The sequence below is a fragment of the Armigeres subalbatus genome, chromosome 1 (assembly GCF_024139115.2).
Source record: "Armigeres subalbatus isolate Guangzhou_Male chromosome 1, GZ_Asu_2, whole genome shotgun sequence".
NCBI lineage: Eukaryota > Metazoa > Arthropoda > Insecta > Diptera > Culicidae > Armigeres > Armigeres subalbatus.
In genome coordinates this window covers 209,323,229-209,340,966 of record NC_085139.1, presented here as the reverse complement: position 1 = coordinate 209,340,966, position 17,738 = coordinate 209,323,229, and the positions used below count along the sequence as shown (strand labels likewise).

Here is a 17,738-nt window from a genome sequence, read left to right as displayed (position 1 = left end):
ACATGGTTGAGATACTATTTTTGGTTATTTCCGTTATATGCAAAGCTCTCCCAATCCATAGATCATTGCTTTTGAAAGTATTGGATATTAGAGCGTTTAAAATGTATGCCCTCTTGCTCTAGTAGTTATCTTTTTCAAAATATGAGAGCTTATATTAAATATTTGCATGGTCTCGGTCAGTGTAAAGCTCTCCACATAGCAGTGATGATGCCGTTCTCGTGCCTTTGTAAGAGTTAAAAAGCATACAAGAAAGGTCCTAAATATCACTGATAGGTAGATAGGTTCTTATTTTTAATCCATTTAATTTCACGTCAAACGCAATTTGTTTCGAGTACATCGGATAAGTATAGATGCCAGAAAAGTGATTTTTCTATACATTATTATTTTGGCCATAACTTTCAAGCCCATAGTCCGACGTATGGTGTATTTTCAATAGGAAACAATAGGGGTGATAAATACCACTATTCTCAAGCCAATCGGATAACACTGAGTTATTTCACGATAAATTATGCTAAATTGAACTTCGACAACTTTTTCCTATCTCAACCTATATATCTAACCCCTGCAAAATCTTGAAATCTAATTTTCTTAAATTTTCACCGATAGAATATTTTGATCGCATGCTTTCCTGAAAGGGGATGATTAGTACTAGAACCCTGTGAAAACAGATCGGAGGTTCATCTTAGTTTTATAATATTGATATTCCTGGTATGCGTGTGACGTTCTTGACGCGGACGATGATCTCGCCGATCCAACTTGCAGCCCGCGGTTGTATGCACGTGATGGACGACGTACGGTCTGCCGCCTGAATAGTTCCCACTAGCAAGTACAACTGTTTGAGGTAGAGAAAATCCGTTTTAATATGAACTTGACTGGTTGGAATCTCACGCTTACGGATTGATCACTCAGCACTTTTTTACGCTAAACGTGAACCGTGCGGTGACCGTCGACGGCAATCGTTCACTAGACGTCGACTTCTCGAGTCTTCACAGTCTGATCTCTGTTGATGGGTTTAGCCAAACTAATAATGCTAGTGTTTCTCTGTTTCTCTTCAAGACATTTGTGCAACCACCCTTGTGGTGTATTTATTCTCGGGGTGCAGTTATTATGAGTTTAGGCAAATGATGTGTAATTTTACATCATAGAACTATTTCCCATATCGTAACCCGATCAAGAATGCATAACATTATTTATTTCAGAAAAATATTGTAACAAAATGTGTTATAAATTTTGCTGGTTAGTTGTTAAAATAACAAAAATTTTATCAAAAATACCTCCAGCCGTAACATAATTAAAACAGAGGTTGATACCTTCATATCAAGATTATAACAAACGTTGATATAATTTTCTGTACAAAAATCTACTTTCAAGGTAATTGCCTACATCACGGATAGAAATCTGGTGCGCTATCACGCCGGATTTCCATCCATAATGTAGGCAATTAACTTTGTTAGATCTATGTATTAATATCGAGCGGGTTCAAGTTATACTGAAGGTGATTACCTCCGATTTTTTTTCCAATGTTTATTGAATTATTTAATCGTAACAATACAGAAAAGTGATTTATGAATTAAGTGCTTCTTAATACACACGTTGAAAGTATAATCATCTTCTTACTTATGAGGAAGCCAGGGGCCTGATTTGTGGGGGGGGTGGTTTTCGTGGCCTGGCCCCACAAATCTTGTGTACCAAAACCAACCTGTTTTGTACATTTTGAGGCCCCCACAAGCTGTCGGCCCCGGGGCCCCCTTCCGGCTAAATCCGGCCCTGGAGGAAGCACTCGAACCATATCATCTAAATCTGGAATTTTGATCACTTGGCCAATGTCCTGAAATTTTGGATATTATTACTAAAAATCGGGACTAATAAGCACAATTATATTCATCAAACCTTGCTCTTCTCGAAAGCGTCAAATCTGCACAAATGACAGCCGCAGTGAAATCAGTCACTCGTTTATTGGATCCAAAAGACAGAAGGATGTCATGAACCGCGAAACTGATTCGAAATAATCAGCATCAAGCAGTGCTCTCCAAGTCGCTTGGGAAATAAGGTTCCACTAGTTCATAAGCCAACAGTACGTACCAAAAGCCAAAGTCGTTGACAACCGCTGCACAAAGCCCCAAATTCACTTTTAATGGACCAATTATGGAGCTCTCGATCGACTCTTTTGAAACTTGGTATGTTTCTTGCAAAATGGTAATCACTATATTCACCGCACTATTGACAACACAATATTCTCATCGAACTCACACTCGTTCTCCAATGATCAACAATCAAACAAATTTTATATCTTGCAACTGACTTTATAGTGTACTAGCTTTATGTACCCGGCCTTACTCGAAATTACCAGTTTGGTTCGCAGTTTTGTTCACAATCGGAAAATCATAAAACTAATTTGTGGGTAGTAATTGTAATAACCGTTCACGTTTTACCGAGTTTATTTAATCGGCGGCTTTAGCGCCACTCTCAACGAGAGACCACCGGTCACGTTTTATTTGCCCGACTTTTTTAGACTGTTTGGCTCAGGGAAAACCCTAGAACGGTTATCAAGCGAAATTGGCAAAATCTCTCAAACGCAAGCTAAATCTCCTCCCATTTATCCACCGCAAGACCTTTCTACATAACCGCAAAGGATCTACACAACCAAGAAATAACGTGTTTGGCTCCCGAAATTAGTGAGTCGTTTATTTAAGAAACTGAAGTTAAACGTAATTAAGCTAATCACCATCACTTTATTACTAGAACAGTTTATTCGTGCTGGACGTTTTTCAACGGGAATGGAAACATAAGAGCAAACATGGCCATGTAACTGAGCTGTAACTAACACGTACCTGCGCAGGTTTTTGATGATCGATGGGGCCCGACGAACTTCGACGAATCTGCAGCTTCTGGCTCGAGAAAACCTCGTTGATGGCGGTGATGCGATGGCTGCCACCGGGATGTCCAAGCTGCGATTTGGCGCGCAACGTACAGATGACCCGCGTGTGTGTTATGGGCGAACTAGAGATACGGAGGAACGGAAGCTTCCGTTTTGTTCCGTGAGAGCAATGGCGGCGTAAAAAATACCGATTATGTACCCGGGGCGATCCATACTTACGGATAGACGCACACGTACCCAAAGCGACTCGGCTTCGCGTAGCTTTCTGTTCCACCGAGCGGGGATCGGCGAAACCTCGATCTTTCGGTCCACAGAAATTGACGGAGAGGGACCTTACATTCGGCAATGGACGACCGATGGGAGATTCTTCGCTACGATAACAATATTTTCGTTCGTAAAAAAACGTAAAACGTTACATTGTGTTTGCTTATTGATACTTCATCATTTGATTAAAAGGAGGTTTTTGGAAACATTGACTGATTTTGAAGAAGGAAACGTGAGTTTGAATAACCTTGGTCCGGGAAAACCTCTATTTCTAAACAAGGAAAATCATCCCAAATGCCATGACATCACGCAGTACACCAACTACTTCAATTTCGGGCACGGCACTAGGAACTGCCGCATAAAGCTGCGCTGCAACAAATGTGGCGAACCCCATCCGACCGAAGAGTGCGACAAGATGGAGGTGGCTGATCCCAAGTGCGCCAACTGCAGCGACAAACATCGGGCTACAACCAAGGACTGCCCAAAGCGGGCGGCGTTTTTGGAAATCCGGAAGAAGGTCACCAGGACCCTGCCGAAAAAGAACCGTGTTCCTGCTCTCAACGAGGTGAACTTTCCGGCCATCCCGGCTCCCCGATGAGCGATACCAATACTTCCACATTTGCAACCACACAAACGGCTGGCGGCCGCTGCAGCATCAGTTCAAGCTCCAACACCCCACGCCCCATCCACCAGCGAATGACCCCCACTTCCTCCTGGAATCCGTCGTCAGGACAATGAGCCCCTTCCGGCCGAGGGCGACCCACCGCTCTACACATCGGAGCAGCTAGTCTCGATTTTCACCCAACTGGTAACGTGACTGCGCGGTTGCAAAACACGCTTCGACCAGATCTTCACCCTTGGCATGTTCGTCATTGAAAATGTCTGCTAGGGTGGGTCTGGAACGCTTGCTCACTTAAGAGCAAAATCATTGAGCTGGCTGGTTTCCTCGATGGCGTTCATCACGGAAACGCACCTGAAGCCCGAGGTGAGTGTCTATATTCCGGACTTCCGTGGGGTGAGACTCGAACGGTCCAACTCCAGGGGAGGAGGAGTGGCTATCGCACCGAGGAACAACGTCAATTGTCGTCTGCAGCTTAAGATCATCGAGGCCGTTGGGGTAGAATTCACCACTCCCACCCTAGCAGCACACATGTTCCACATAAGTTACTGCAAATCATATAGGACCAGATTTAGTCACAATCAAGTTGCTGCAACCAATTTGGTCTGACTTGTGCTGCTCGGGCATCGAAGTAATCACCCTCATCGTGGCCTACTGCCCAACTCAAGCCAAGGATGATCGATGCGGCCCTTCGGGGTGACATTGTCAGGCTTACGTGGCGGCAAGGTCAATACATCATTGCCGGTGACCTAAGCGCGAAGCATCGAGCCTGGGGCAACAGTCGCGGCAATCGAAACGGTGCCATCGGGAACAACGACATGGAGGAAGGTCACTTCACGATCCTGAGCCCGGATTCCCCCACTCGGCTGAGTCGGTCTGGAGCCCACGCAACGTTAGACCTGTACATAACCAACATGATCGATCACATCTCACATCCGATCGTATACCAGAAACTCAGCTCGGATCACTACCCGGTGGTGGTCGAAATCGGTTCGTCGATTAACCGTCACCAACTCTCCAGAAGGAACTACCATCGAGAACTGGCAGCGGTTCCAGCAGTGCGTTGACACCACCATCGACTACGAGGTGCGCCATCGAAGAGGCAATCTCGGTGGCCAGAGAGTAGCATGCTCCAAAGGCTCGTCAGGTAAGCCCCTAACCATTGACACCCTCACCAAAGATCTCATTCGTCTTCGCAACGTGGTTCGCAGACAGTACCAACGTACTGGGCTGCCTGCAATAAAAACCTGTTGCAATCGCTTGACAAAAGTAATCCAGGCCAGAATGGTAGACCTCAGAAGTAGTGATTTTTCCAATAACATCCGCGCTCTCCCAGACTATGCTAAGCTGTTCTGGAAGCTAACCAAATTCTAAAATCCAAGCCTCGCCCCATTCCACCTTTGATCCCATTAGACAGCAATGGCCCTAAGGATCGCTTGATAACTCCTGCAGAGAAGGTCGCTGAAAAAGGTCGTCCGTTCGTCAGCTCACACAATCTTGGGCAGAACATCGTCAGTCCACATGAAGCAACCGTCAACGAGCATGCATCCATCTTATTCCAAACGACTTCTCGGAGGAGTTGGAGATCCCAGCTGGCAAAATGACAACCTATATCAAATCATCGAAGAACATGAAGGGCCCAGGTTTCAATAACATTCTAAATCTCGAGCTCAAACACCGTTCTTTGAGAAACTTTCGCTGATCTTTAGACAGTGCCTCCGGCTCAACTACTTTCCATCGTCTTGGAAGTCCCTCCCTCCCTCTCCCAAAAGTTATCGTCCCATCAGCCTTCTCTCAAGGTTATCCAAGCTATTCGAAAAATCTATTCATAACCAGTTACTTGAGACTGCTGAAAATCTCAACATCTTGCTCGAGGAACAGTTTGGTTTTCGACGCGGTCGATCAACCGTACACCAACTGACCCGAGTTACCAACGTTCTCAGACGGAACAAGTTTGTCTCAAAAACATCCGCCATCAGACCGTATCGTTCTTTCGTGCTGTGCGGTTCTTTTCTCTCTTTGCGGAAGGAAGTTTTTAATACTACCCGAAGCTATTTTAATTTCAACAGTGCTTCTCAGCGCTATTTGTACCTACTGATCCCGTTACGATCTTTGCAAGGACCCGTGGTTTCGTTTTACGTTGGACCCATTTGGGGAAGTAAAAATCCGACAAGCGGTGGTAATCCTGCAGGGACACCGTTCTGGGATGAGCATTGATAATGCAATGAACATTAATAAAAACAAAAGGAAGGGGGTTCATTCTTCTCCGCCACACACCGTCTTCTTGCACACCGCCAAAGATGGTCCTAAGCACCCGTCTCTCGAATACTCCGAGTGCTTGCAAGTCCTCATCTAGCATTGTCCATGTTTCATGTCCGTAGAGGACAACCGGCCTTATTAGCGTCTTGTACATGACACATTTGGTGCGGTGGCGAATCATTTTTGGCCGCAGTTTCTTCTGGAGCCCGTAGTAGGCCCGACTTACACATGCGGCTCTCCGCATGACACCTTCTAGCGCAATGTTGAACAACAGGCACGAAAGTCCATCACCTTGTCGCAGTCCCCGGTGCGATTCGAACGACCTGGAGTGTTCACACGAAATCTTCACGCAGTTTTGCACACTATCTACCGTTGCTTTGATCAGTCTGGTAAGCTTCCCATGGAAGCTGTTTACGTCCATAATTTTCCATAGCTCTACGCGGTCTATACTGTTGTATGCCGCCTTGAAATCAACGAACAGATCGTGCGTTGGGACCTGGTATTCACGGCACATTTTCACCATCACCAGATAGTGGTCAGAGTCGATGTTAGCGCCACGATATGTCCTGACGTCGATAATGTCGGAGAAGTGCCGTCCATCAATCAGAACGTGGTCGATTTGTAATTCTGTCTGCAGTGGTGATCTCCAGGTGTACCGATACGGGAGGCTGTGTTGGAAATAAGTGCTGCGAATGGCCATATTCTTGGCGGCAGCGAAATCAATTAGTCGTAGGCCGTTTTCGTTCGTCAGCCGGTGGGCGCTGCACTTCCCAATAGTCGGTCTAAACTCCTCCTCTTGGCCAACCTGAGCGTTCAAATCTCCTATGATGATTTTGACATCGTGACTTGGGCAGCTGTCGTACTCACGTTCCAGCTGCGCGTAGAATGCGTCCTTATCAGTGCTTTCGGAGTGTGGGCTGTAGACGTTGATTATGCTGAAGTTAAAGAACCGGCCTTTGATCCTCAACCTGCACATTCTTTCATTGATCGGCCACCACCCGATCACGCGCCTTTGCATATCGCCCATCACTATGAAAGCTGTTCCCAGCTCGTGTGTGTTGCCGCAGCTCTGGTAGATGGTATGATTACCTCTAAACGTTCGCACCATTGATCCCTTCCAACAAACCTCCTGCAGCGCTACGATGCCGAATTCACGGTCCTTGAGCACATCGGCGAGTATGCGTGTGCTCCCGATGAAGTTGAGAGATTTGCAGTTCCACGAACCGAGTTTCCAATCGCTAATCCCTTTTCGTCGCAGTGGTGTTCGCCGATGGTTCCGGTCCTTACTCTCTTGTTGATTGTTCGTTGCGTGAGTTTTTTTTTGGCTGGCTTGCAGGGCCTGACACCAAACCCCCTGAATTTCCGGAGGACCATTCCTCCTTATTTCCGGTGGACCATGGTGCACAGTTTCACTTAGAGTCCCTCGCTGGCACTCGGAGAAATGACGCTGTTGTGAGCCGATCCTGACATGGAGAACAGACGCTCAGTAAGATTTGCACCTCCGGAGAGGAGCAAACCCCTCCTTCCCTGTCAGCATACGACCATAGTTCCCACCGGGGTTGGTTACCCGATCTTCCCTAAGGTTGCTCGTATCCCGGCCAGCACCACGGGGAGGTAGGGATAGGAGTAGCTGGGTAAGAGACTAAGGACCGCGAGATGGGGTCTATTTTATTCCTTCAGTTCAGGTACGCGAAGTACCAATGGTACGCTTTACCCAGCATTTGCCGTGCCACTTCTTCGATAGTAATAATAACTTTTACTCCACTTCGGAGACGAGCCAGCCTCGGGCTGAAAGTCTCCTTAATAAAGACGCAAAAAAAAACTTTTACTCCAATAGTAAATCGCAAAGTACTACCGATCAGAAGCTCTCGCTGTTACCAACTTGCTCTTGTGTGAAGAGACACTTGTGCCCGCAAACAACGGTGAGAGCTTCGATTTCATTTTGGGATGTTCACGGAATAATTTCAACATACACGATACGTTTGGTATGTCAGAAGTCCTTTTTGATCAAATAATTCTACCAAACAGAAGGATTTTTGCTAGCACGTATGTCTAAATATTTCGTAACAAAACATGTCTGCCTTATGGATTTCAAAGGATTTTCCCATTCACAAAATTTTACGAAACATAAAGACAATTTTCCAGACTCAAGCGCTATTAAAATCGAATATTAAATTAAAATTTGTGTCGAATTTGGTAAATAATTGTGCACGACAAATTTTGTTGTATTCCCCCATTTATAGTAAGCACGATTTCGGATATTCACTCTATTCTAGTTCGAAGAAGCCACTCTGGCAATTGGTTGAACGAACTGGGGAGCAGTGAAAACATTATACATTGGTATCCAACGAAACATAATATGTGAACATTATAATTCTGATCTGTTCTTATTTGCCACTAGAAACCTTTCGGAACTGGGAGTCAGTTATTCCACATTTATGTTAAATGAGATCAGAGTCGTGTCCCAGATTTGTTGATAGCAACCTTCCATCCGATTGATATAACAAGCACTCAACCACATTTTTAGCTATACACATGCTTTTATATCACATTGGGTAACTGTTTCCATTTCCATCTTACTGAACAAATATTCATGTCGTAACAAGAAGTACAGCACCAGTCTCGTCATTTTTTTAATGCATGCTAACTGCTGAAGAAATACAAAAATAAAAAAAAAACATTCAAATTCTTTTTCATTGCTTGGGCCAAACATTGTCTCAATTTCCGAGCACTTCGATTCATATTTCTAGCAGCATACATCAGTTCGATATTAGACAATTATGTAAACTTGTAAGGCCTGATGGTCGACATTACAAACTACAGAAGAAAATATATATTCATCTCAATTAATTTTACAAACTTGAGACGTGATTAAATGGCCGTAGATTGCACAGCCAAGATCATCGGTGAATGATTTAAGTGTATAGTAGAGTATTGCTGAGCTTTCATAATTTTGAAACAATCAGTTCCGAAAGGGACTCCGAATGCATCGCCCTGATCTATCGACCATAAACCATATCCATAACAGTTGCAAAGCACGACACCCGTCCGGTCATCTAAACGCTTTCCTGCGAAACACGACCAACCTGCTCTGGTTGAATTAGAAAGCCTATGCCGACAGCTCCCTCATCGCGGCGCCGATTAGGTACAGGAAGGTAGGTAAAACACCCGTTTGTGAGTGGTTAAATCGTTTGTACAAATATTGTAACTAGACAAGCACCGTTTTTCCACTCTCACTCCGCTCCTCGGAAAAGTTGTTGGTGGAGACGCACAGCGGCCAACATGTTTACTGTGAACAAACTACACGCTCCTGTTTACTCTGTCACCAGCGCAGCGGTAGTTGGGTTTGCGATTGACGATGTATATTTTCCACCGGCGGTGGAGAAGAGGCATGGCAGCGGGAGAAATAATCCTCAGCGGACTAATTTTTGACAAAACTTTTCCAACACGAACCGTACCCAACACACCTGATTTAGTGTATGCACTTGGCATTTAGCTTGTATCAAGTGGAGGGATGTTTGAATTGCACATGTTTTGATTGCATAAATTAGCAACATGAGGCCGGCAATATGGATATGGGAATCAGAACAGGATCCGACGCTGCTGTCTGTTTGTTTGAGTATATGATTTTGTCTGCTTATTCTGTTAGATTTTAGGAATGGATATGAAAAGCTCAGAAAAAAACGCATTGAAGCTTCCTGCAGTCTACGATTATGCGAAAAAAAATCTACCCAAAATTAAAAATTGAACATTGAATCGAGCATTGTGGATCTGATTATGCAAACAACACTCCGCTATTATGCCCGCTTAGAGGACAATGGCAAGATCAGTAACTGTTGTTACTTTCTAGTTATAACCCTCCGTTAGGCCACTCCATCAGTCTCTCCATCACACGGGAACATAAATTATGCTGTCGGACTGCTCAAAACTTTTTTTTTACGTCCGGCAGTTCTGGTGCGGTGCTCATTGTTGCTGCTTTCAACTGCCGGGCGCAAAGTGAACAAGTTTGAATTTTATTACGTTAAATTTATGAATCAAATTTGATGTTAATTTTATTATTCGCCTCGATGAAAATCAACTCGGCCCCGTTCGTTGGTCAGTTTGACGAGATGGTTGTTGTTGGTACTTTTGATTATTTTAGCAGATGCAATTTTTTATAGAGTACATTCTAACTGCGACATGTTGATTGGAACGATAAGGATCCAACAATTAGCACACTTTATGTGCAATAATAAAATTCTACAAGAACGTTTCGGTGACTTATTTACGTATTCGAAGGTAGATGAGCGTCACATGAAATCCTTCTTCCCATTCACCATTCAGTTCAACGTGCATGTTTCCGATGTCTAACCCACTTCCGTTTCCCACTTGTTATGCTGCGGCCCAGCTCAATCCGGACAGAGATGGAGGCGCCGCATGCATGCTGGTGGAGGTATCACAAACTTTCGATTTCACATTCAAAACAGCATACGTTGGAAAACGGTGTAAATTCCTACGCTACACGTCCTCGCTTCTACTATGCGTAGGAGGTGAATGCAGGAGGGCCTTGTAATATATTATGATATCACATCTGGTTTTGAAAACAATTTAAATTGTTGCAACTGGGAAAGTTTCCTGTAATTGAATTGAAAGGTAGTTACCAAATGAAAAGATTTATGTAGTTATGAAGGTGCAGAATAAAGCTTGAATATCACGATGATTTTCAAAGCGAATTCTTGATCAAATGATTTATTTACTTTCAAACCAAAACCGTAAGTTAAAGGTTTCTTCATTTCACTTAATCTTAGGCTACACGTCGTCAACCACGCAGTCTGCGGAGGATCCGCAAAACGTCTTCCACTTGATCGATCCACCTTGCTCACTGCGCACCTCGCCTTTTTGTGCTCGTCGGATGACTATCGAGAGGCATTTTCACCGGGTTATTGTCCGACATTCTGGCCACGTGCCCGGCCCACCGGAGTCTTCCGATTTTCGCGGCGTGCGCGATGGATGGTTCTCCCAAAAGCTGATATAACACGTAATTCATTCGTCTCCTCCATGTACCGTCTTGCATCTGCACCCCGCCATAGATAGTACGCAACACGTTCCTGTCGAAAACTTCAAGTGCGCGCTGATCCTCCACGAATCTTGTCCAGGTCTCGTGTCCGTAGAGAAGTACCGGTATAAGGAGCGTTACGTAGATAGTCAGTTTTGTACGGAGTCGAACTCTTTTCGATCGGAGCGTTTTGCGGAGTCCAATGTACGTACGATTTCCTGCCATGATGCGTCTCCGAATTTCTTTGCAGCTATCGTTATCGGAGGTCACCAGTGAGCTAGAGTACATGAATTCTTCAACCGCCTCGATTTCGTCACCACCGATACAAACTCGTGGTGGGTGGCTTACATTGTCCTCACTTGAGCCTCTTCCTACCATGTACTTCGCTTTAGACGTGTTGATGACTAGTCCAATCCGTTTAGCTTCCCTTTCCAGTCTGATGTAGGCTTCCTCCAGCTTCTCAAAGTTACGTGCCTTAATACATCAATGTCCTTGGCGGCATTTTTCAGGAGAAGAAAAAACGCTGCAATAAACGAACCCTGGAAGAAGCGGAGTGCGAGGAGATGGAACAACTATGTCATTCTCGATAATCACATATGTTTTTTAAAAATTACTTTATTAACGTGTTTTATTAATGGAACATTAAGTTCAACAATGAAACACACAACTTTTACCAGAAGCACAACGCATCCCGAAAATGCTTTATGAATGAGACGACTATGTCAGTTCAGCGGACGAAAGAAACCAACCAGCCTCCATTCCAAGATAAGTTAAAGGTAGCATCCAAACCGAACATCCAAAGAACAGTAATGCAGCTGGCAAGGATGGTGTCGGTGCTGAACTCTTATAAATTGGATGACTGATAGTCAGAATCTAATCGACAGAATAGCTACTGGAGGGGTGGAAAGAAAGTGTTAAAATCAAAATTTCGTAATATCAGTTGGTCAACTCTCTCTCTCTCTCTAACTCGATGTTTTGCAACTCGATATTTACCCTTACTCGATGAAATTCAAAGTCCCTTTAATCTAGCACACTGCATTTCCTCCGTAAGTCGATTTATCCCTTACTCGATATTCTCTAAGTCGAAGTGGTTTTCCAATGCATTCTTAATGTTCACCTCGCTAACTCGGTGTTGCCAAAAACAGTTATATGCATGATATAGTCAGGGGGCCTCCTTAGCCGTGCGGTAAGATGCGCGGCTACAAAGCAAGACCATGCTGAGGCTAGGTTCGATTCCCGGTAAGAAGATATAAGTGCTAAGTAATTAGTGAGACGTCAGTAGCAGTAAGTGAGAAATGAGAGGTGAGAAAAAAATCGAAGAGCAGAGTTAGAAGTGAAAACTAAAGTGAAAAAAGAGAAGTGAAAAGTTAGAAGTTAGAAGTAGAAAATGATAAGTGATAAAGGAGAAGTCAGAAGTAAAATATAAATAATTGAGAAGTGAAACGCGAAAAATGAGAAGTGAAAAATAAATGGAGAGAAGTGAGTACCGAAAGTTAAAAGTGAGTAATTTGAAGTGTGAAGTGAAAACTGAGTAGTGGGAAGTAAGAAATGAGAAGTGAAAAGATAGAACTGAGAGTTAGAAGCGAGAAATTCGAAGTGCAAAGTAGTGATGAGAAGGAAAAAGTTAGAAGTAAGAAGTGAAAGGTGATATGTGAAGAACTAAAAATCATAAGTTAGATACAGTGAACGTTCGCTAATTGGTTTTTTTTTTCAGTTGGGGCGCTTTTTAATTGAGAGTTCGCTAATTGAGGAGAAACCCAATTAAAATGCAGCTAATCGTCAGAATGTGATGTCAAAAACGCGTTGACGTTTTGTTTCTGTGTTTGACAGGATCGATATTTTCTGGCGCGTAAACAACATTAACGCTTGTCAAAACGCCCCAATTAGCGAACGACATTCGCTAGTTGGGGTGAGGTCGTGCCCTAATTAGCGAACGATCACTGTATAAGAAGTTATAAGAGAGAAGTGCCAAGGTAAACTTGAGAAATGAGAAATCAATAGAGAGAATGGAAAGTTAAAAGTGAGAAGTGAGGAAATCAAAGTGTGAAGTGAAAACTGAGAAATGAGAAATGAGAAGTGCGAAGTAAAAAGTGAGACGTGAGTAGTTTACAGTGAAAAATGTGAGGTGAGAAGTGAGAAGTTAGAAGTGAGATATAAGAAGTTATCTGTGAGAAGGGAGAAGTGAAAAGTGAGAAGTGAAAAGTAAGATGTGCGAAATGAGAAATGAATAGTGAGAAGTGAGAAATGTGGAGTGAGAAAAGAGTATTGAGAATTTTTCCTCCTTTCTGTCTTATATCTCTCCACTTACTTCTCACTACTTAACATCTCGCTTCTCCCTTCCAAATTATCATCTCTCGTTTCTCACTCGTTGCTGCTACTTATGTTACTACACACATCCTACTTCTCACTTCACAACTATCACTTCCCTCTTTTTCACCACTCACTTCTCGCCACTGACTTCTCACTTCTCATATATTTCTTACCACTACTCACATGCTACTGCACACATCTCACTACTCAATACTCACTTACGCTTTGCAAAACTCGCTTCTCATGACTCTGTACTTAGTTCGAAAATCTCATTTCTCAATTCTCGCTGTTCACTATTCCCTTCCAACATTTTATTCCTCATTTCACTTAATAAGGAAACATATTCTAACTACTCAGCCAAATTAAAATGTGTTGCCTATCTCGATACCTCCTCAACTCGATGGTCCCTTCAATATCGAGTAAGGGAGAGATCGCTGTAACTCCACAAACCGGTTTTGTTTGATTTTGACGATTGCTTACTTGCACCATCTGGTTCGTGATTTGCTTAAGTCGTTGATGCTTTGGCGAGGATAAATTTCATTTGTAAATGTCCTATGTGCTTTATATATGTTTGTCTATGGTTGGATGCATTCGAAAAGACTCTTTACAGGCGACATTAAAAAAATTCCATAGTGTCAACTGGCAGATTTAAAACACCAACAGTCGAATTCCGGGAAAAAAAATCTCTTGTTCTCGAGGAGATTTTCTAAGTTGTTAAGCCAGTTGTTAAAGCTAAGTTGTTAAGCTTAAAGCTAAGCTTAAAGCTGTTAAAGTTGCTTAAAGTTGTTAAAGCTAAAGAAGCTTGTTTAAAGCTAAAGCTAAGCCAAAGTTGCTTAAAGCTGGGTTAAAGCTAAGTTAAAGCTAAGCTAAAGTTGCTTAAAGCTAAAGTTGTTAAAGCTAAGCTTAAAGCTTTAAGCTAAAGCTAAAGTTAAAGCTTAAAGGTTTAAAGCTTAAGCTAAAGCTTGTTAAAGCTAAGCTAAAGCTAAGCTAAAGTTGTTAAAGCCCCCAGCTGCTAAAGCTAAGCTTAAAGTTGTTAAAGCTAGTTAAGTTAAGCTAAAGCCAGTTAAAGCTAAGCATAAAGCTGTTAAGCTAAGCTAAAGCTGCTTTGAAGCTACCAGCTTAAAGCCCAGTTAAAGCAGCAAGCAGCCCCCGCCCAGCCTGTTGCCCCCATAAAAGCCCTGCTGTTAAAGCCCCGGCCTGCCTGGCCCTGCCCCAACAGCCCCAGCCCCAAAGCTAAGCCCAGCCTGGGCCCCAAGCCCCAGTCAGCCCCAGCCCTCAGTCCGCCCAGCTCAGCCTCAGCCTGCCCGCCCCAGCCTCCGCCCCAGTCCCGGCCCAGCCCCTGGCCCCAGCCCCAGCCCCAGCCCGCTCAGCCCCGCCCCGTGCCTGGCTCAGCCTGCCCCAGCCTGGGCTCAGCCTGCCAGCCTGGCCCAGCCCAGCCTGCCTGCCTGCCTCAGCCTGCCTGGCCTCAGCCTGGCTCAGCTCTGCTCAGCCCGCCTCCAGCCTGCTCAGCTCCGCCTGCCTGCTCAGCCTGCCTGCCCGGCTCAGCTCTCAGCCTGCCTCCCAGCCTGCTCGCTCAGCCCGCCTCAGCCCAGCCTGCCCGCCTCAGCCTGCCTGCCCCAGCCCAGCCTGGCCTGCCCCAGCCTGCCTGCTCAGCTCAGCCTGCCTGCCTGCCTGGCCCGCTCAGCCTGCCTCAGCTCGCTGCCTGCCCGCCTGCCCAGCCTCAGCCTGCCTCAGCCTGGCCAGCTCGCCAGCCTGCTCAGCCTGCTCAGCCTGCCTCAGCCCCCAGCCCAGCCCCAGCCCCAGCCCCAGCCTGGCTCAGCCAGCCCGGCCAGCCCCCAGTCTCCCAGCTCGGGCTCAGCCCTGGGCTCAGCCTGCCTCAGCCTGGGCTCCCAGCCCTGCCTGCCCCAGCCCGCCCAGCCCCGCCCCCAGCCTGCAGCCCCACCAGCTCAGCCCGCCCAGCCCCTGCCTGGCTCAGCCTGGGCTCAGCCTGCCCCAGCCCGCTCCAGCCTGCCCAGCCCGCCCGCCCAGCCCAGCCTGCCTGCTCAGCCTGGCTCAGCCACCAGCCCGCCCAGCCTGCCTGCCCCGCTCAGCCTGGGCCTGCCTGCTCAGCCTGCCTGCCTGCCTCAGCCTGCTCAGCCCGCTCAGCCTGCCAGCCTGCCCAGCCTGCCTCAGCCTGGCCCAGCCCTGGCTCCAGCCTGCTCACCAGCCTGCCTCAGCTCCTGGGCTCAGCCTGCCTCAGCCTGCCCCAAACAGCCTGGCTCAGCCTGCTCCGCCTGCTCAGCCAAGCCTGCCCAGCCCAGCCTCCCCAGTCCAGCCCAGCCTGGGCTCAGCCCCAGCTCAGCCGTCAAAGCTCGTCTGCCCGCTCCGCCTGGGCTCAGCCCAGCTCTCAGCCTGCCTCAAAGCCTGCTCTAGCTCAGCCTGCCTGCTCAGCCTGCTCAGCCCGCTCAGCCTGCTCAGCCCGTCAAAGCCTCAGCCAGCCTGCTCAGCCTAAGCTCAGCTGCCTCAGTTGCTCACCAGCCTGGCGTTTTAAAGCTAAGCCAGTTGTTGTAAGCCTGCTCAGTTGCTAAAGCTAAGCTAAAGCTCATTGCTTTAAAGTTGTTTGCCCGCCTGCTTGCTGTTGCTTGTGCTAAGCTGTTAAAGTTAAGCTGTTTAAAGCTAAGCTGCTGTTTTCGAGATTGGTTAAAGCTCAGCCTGCCCAGTTGTTGCTCGTAGCTAAGCTAAAGCGTGCCTGCTTAAAGCAGCTGCTAAAGCCTGCTTAAAGCTAAGCTTGCAGCTGTTTAAAGCTAAGCTAAAGCTAAGCTAAAGCTAAGCTAAAGCTAAGCTAAAATAAATGCATCATCGCCGCTAGGTTAATTAATCTAGGTTTATCAAAATACGTTTAATGAACTTATTATAAACAGTACAATCATTTTTGCCTTCAAACAAACGTCTACAAAACTTCCCCTGACCTCACCAAAATCTCGAAGCGTGGATATTTGCATTTAAATTATCCTTTTCAACGATCTCCAATTGCTCCGTTCACCTTGACTGCCACATTACAATGATAGAAAAGCAAATAAGAACAACTTCTGCTGTTCACCGTTGTTAGTGAGATGTTTCCCATTCCCCATTTTACTACTAGGGTAAAACGACCTATCATTGTGGCAACAATGGAAATTTACCAGTATTAAAAACTTTTCATCTCGAAAAAAAATCTATTCGCAAAGAAAAAAATCAGCAAAAAATACCGCAACAATAATTAAATGATTCATTTATAATTGTAATTATAGGTTTTCTGAAAAAGATAACGAATTATCAAATTATTAATTTGCATCTAACATTGGAGCAATGCCCGAAAATATGCCATACTACCCTTCTCTGCTGGTGTACAGCCAGCATGTTCCCTTTCCTCTCGCGCGATTTATGTACAGCATTTTCTTCGCTCTCCCATTCCGGTAACACCGCCACCGACTGCCACCTCTTGGCAGGGAGGGCCAGAGTGTCGATGTCAAAGCCGCCGCTACTGCTGCCGTGCACGCCGCTTCCGCTGTGCAGATAATAAACCACCACAATGACGTTTGACGGTTCAGTTACCGTCCTGAAAGCGGAGATAATTACCTACCTATAGAGCTCCGTCGTTCCGTCACCACTGGGGAAAGGTTCAAGTTGAAGTCGTGTCTTCTTGTCTTCTGCTGATTCCGCTTCACTCGCAGGACATGATTCTTAATTGCTGTTTACGGAGCGAGTGTTATTACTTCCCTGAATTGGTTTCAATTTCATCGCCCGCGGTGGCCACTCGGTGCTAATTTTGCGATTAGTTCCTAGGAAATGAAAAGCTAGAAAAAATGACAATTGATTGAATTAATGAAAATTAATAAAAATAGTTACTGCCCCGAGTGAGGATCGAACTCACGACCTTAAGATTATGAGACTTACGCGCTACCGACTGCGCTATCGAGGCTTGTTATAACATTATATAAAATTTTCATACAGGTATTGTATTTAAAAATTATTTCAATACAATACTTCACCCTGTTTTGTTCTAACCATTTGGTTATGAGCAGCAGCAAGTTATGCCCATTAAATGTTTTCTAAAGCCTCATGTGAGTATTGGATGTTGACGGTGGAATCTAAGGTTTGAAAATGGCCCTCCTAGCAACTCATCGCACGTCGATAGATTTACTATACAAATGAAACCGTCTTAATATTGGATAACCATACCGATAGAGTACAAGTCGATTATTAAAGTAAAATGTAAAAAATAATTTTCTTCATCAAGGGTACTGTTACCATACATGAATATAATTTTCAAAACGTTATATGTACCATCCATATCTTTGGAGAGGGAAGCCAAAGCGAATCAAAAACAAACACGATAAACTATTATTAGATTA

At 45.2% G+C, this 17,738-nt stretch overlaps 1 protein-coding gene and 1 non-coding gene across 2 annotated transcripts; one reads left to right on the top strand and one right to left on the bottom strand.

Annotated features, from left to right (window-relative positions):
- Nucleotides 1–4,091: 4,091 nt before the first annotated feature.
- Nucleotides 4,092–15,856, top strand: LOC134206956 (uncharacterized). Its single transcript, XM_062682699.1, has 3 exons — nt 4,092–4,127; nt 14,484–15,103; nt 15,157–15,856. The coding sequence occupies exons 1-3, from the start codon at nt 4,092–4,094 to the stop codon at nt 15,854–15,856; spliced, it is 1,356 nt and encodes a 451-aa protein (XP_062538683.1).
- Nucleotides 15,857–17,232: 1,376 nt separating this feature from the next.
- Trnam-cau (transfer RNA methionine (anticodon CAU)) lies at nt 17,233–17,305 on the bottom strand. The gene has a single exon. It is a non-coding gene; the product is annotated as a tRNA-Met (tRNA).
- Between the last annotated feature and the right edge of the window lie 433 nt (nt 17,306–17,738).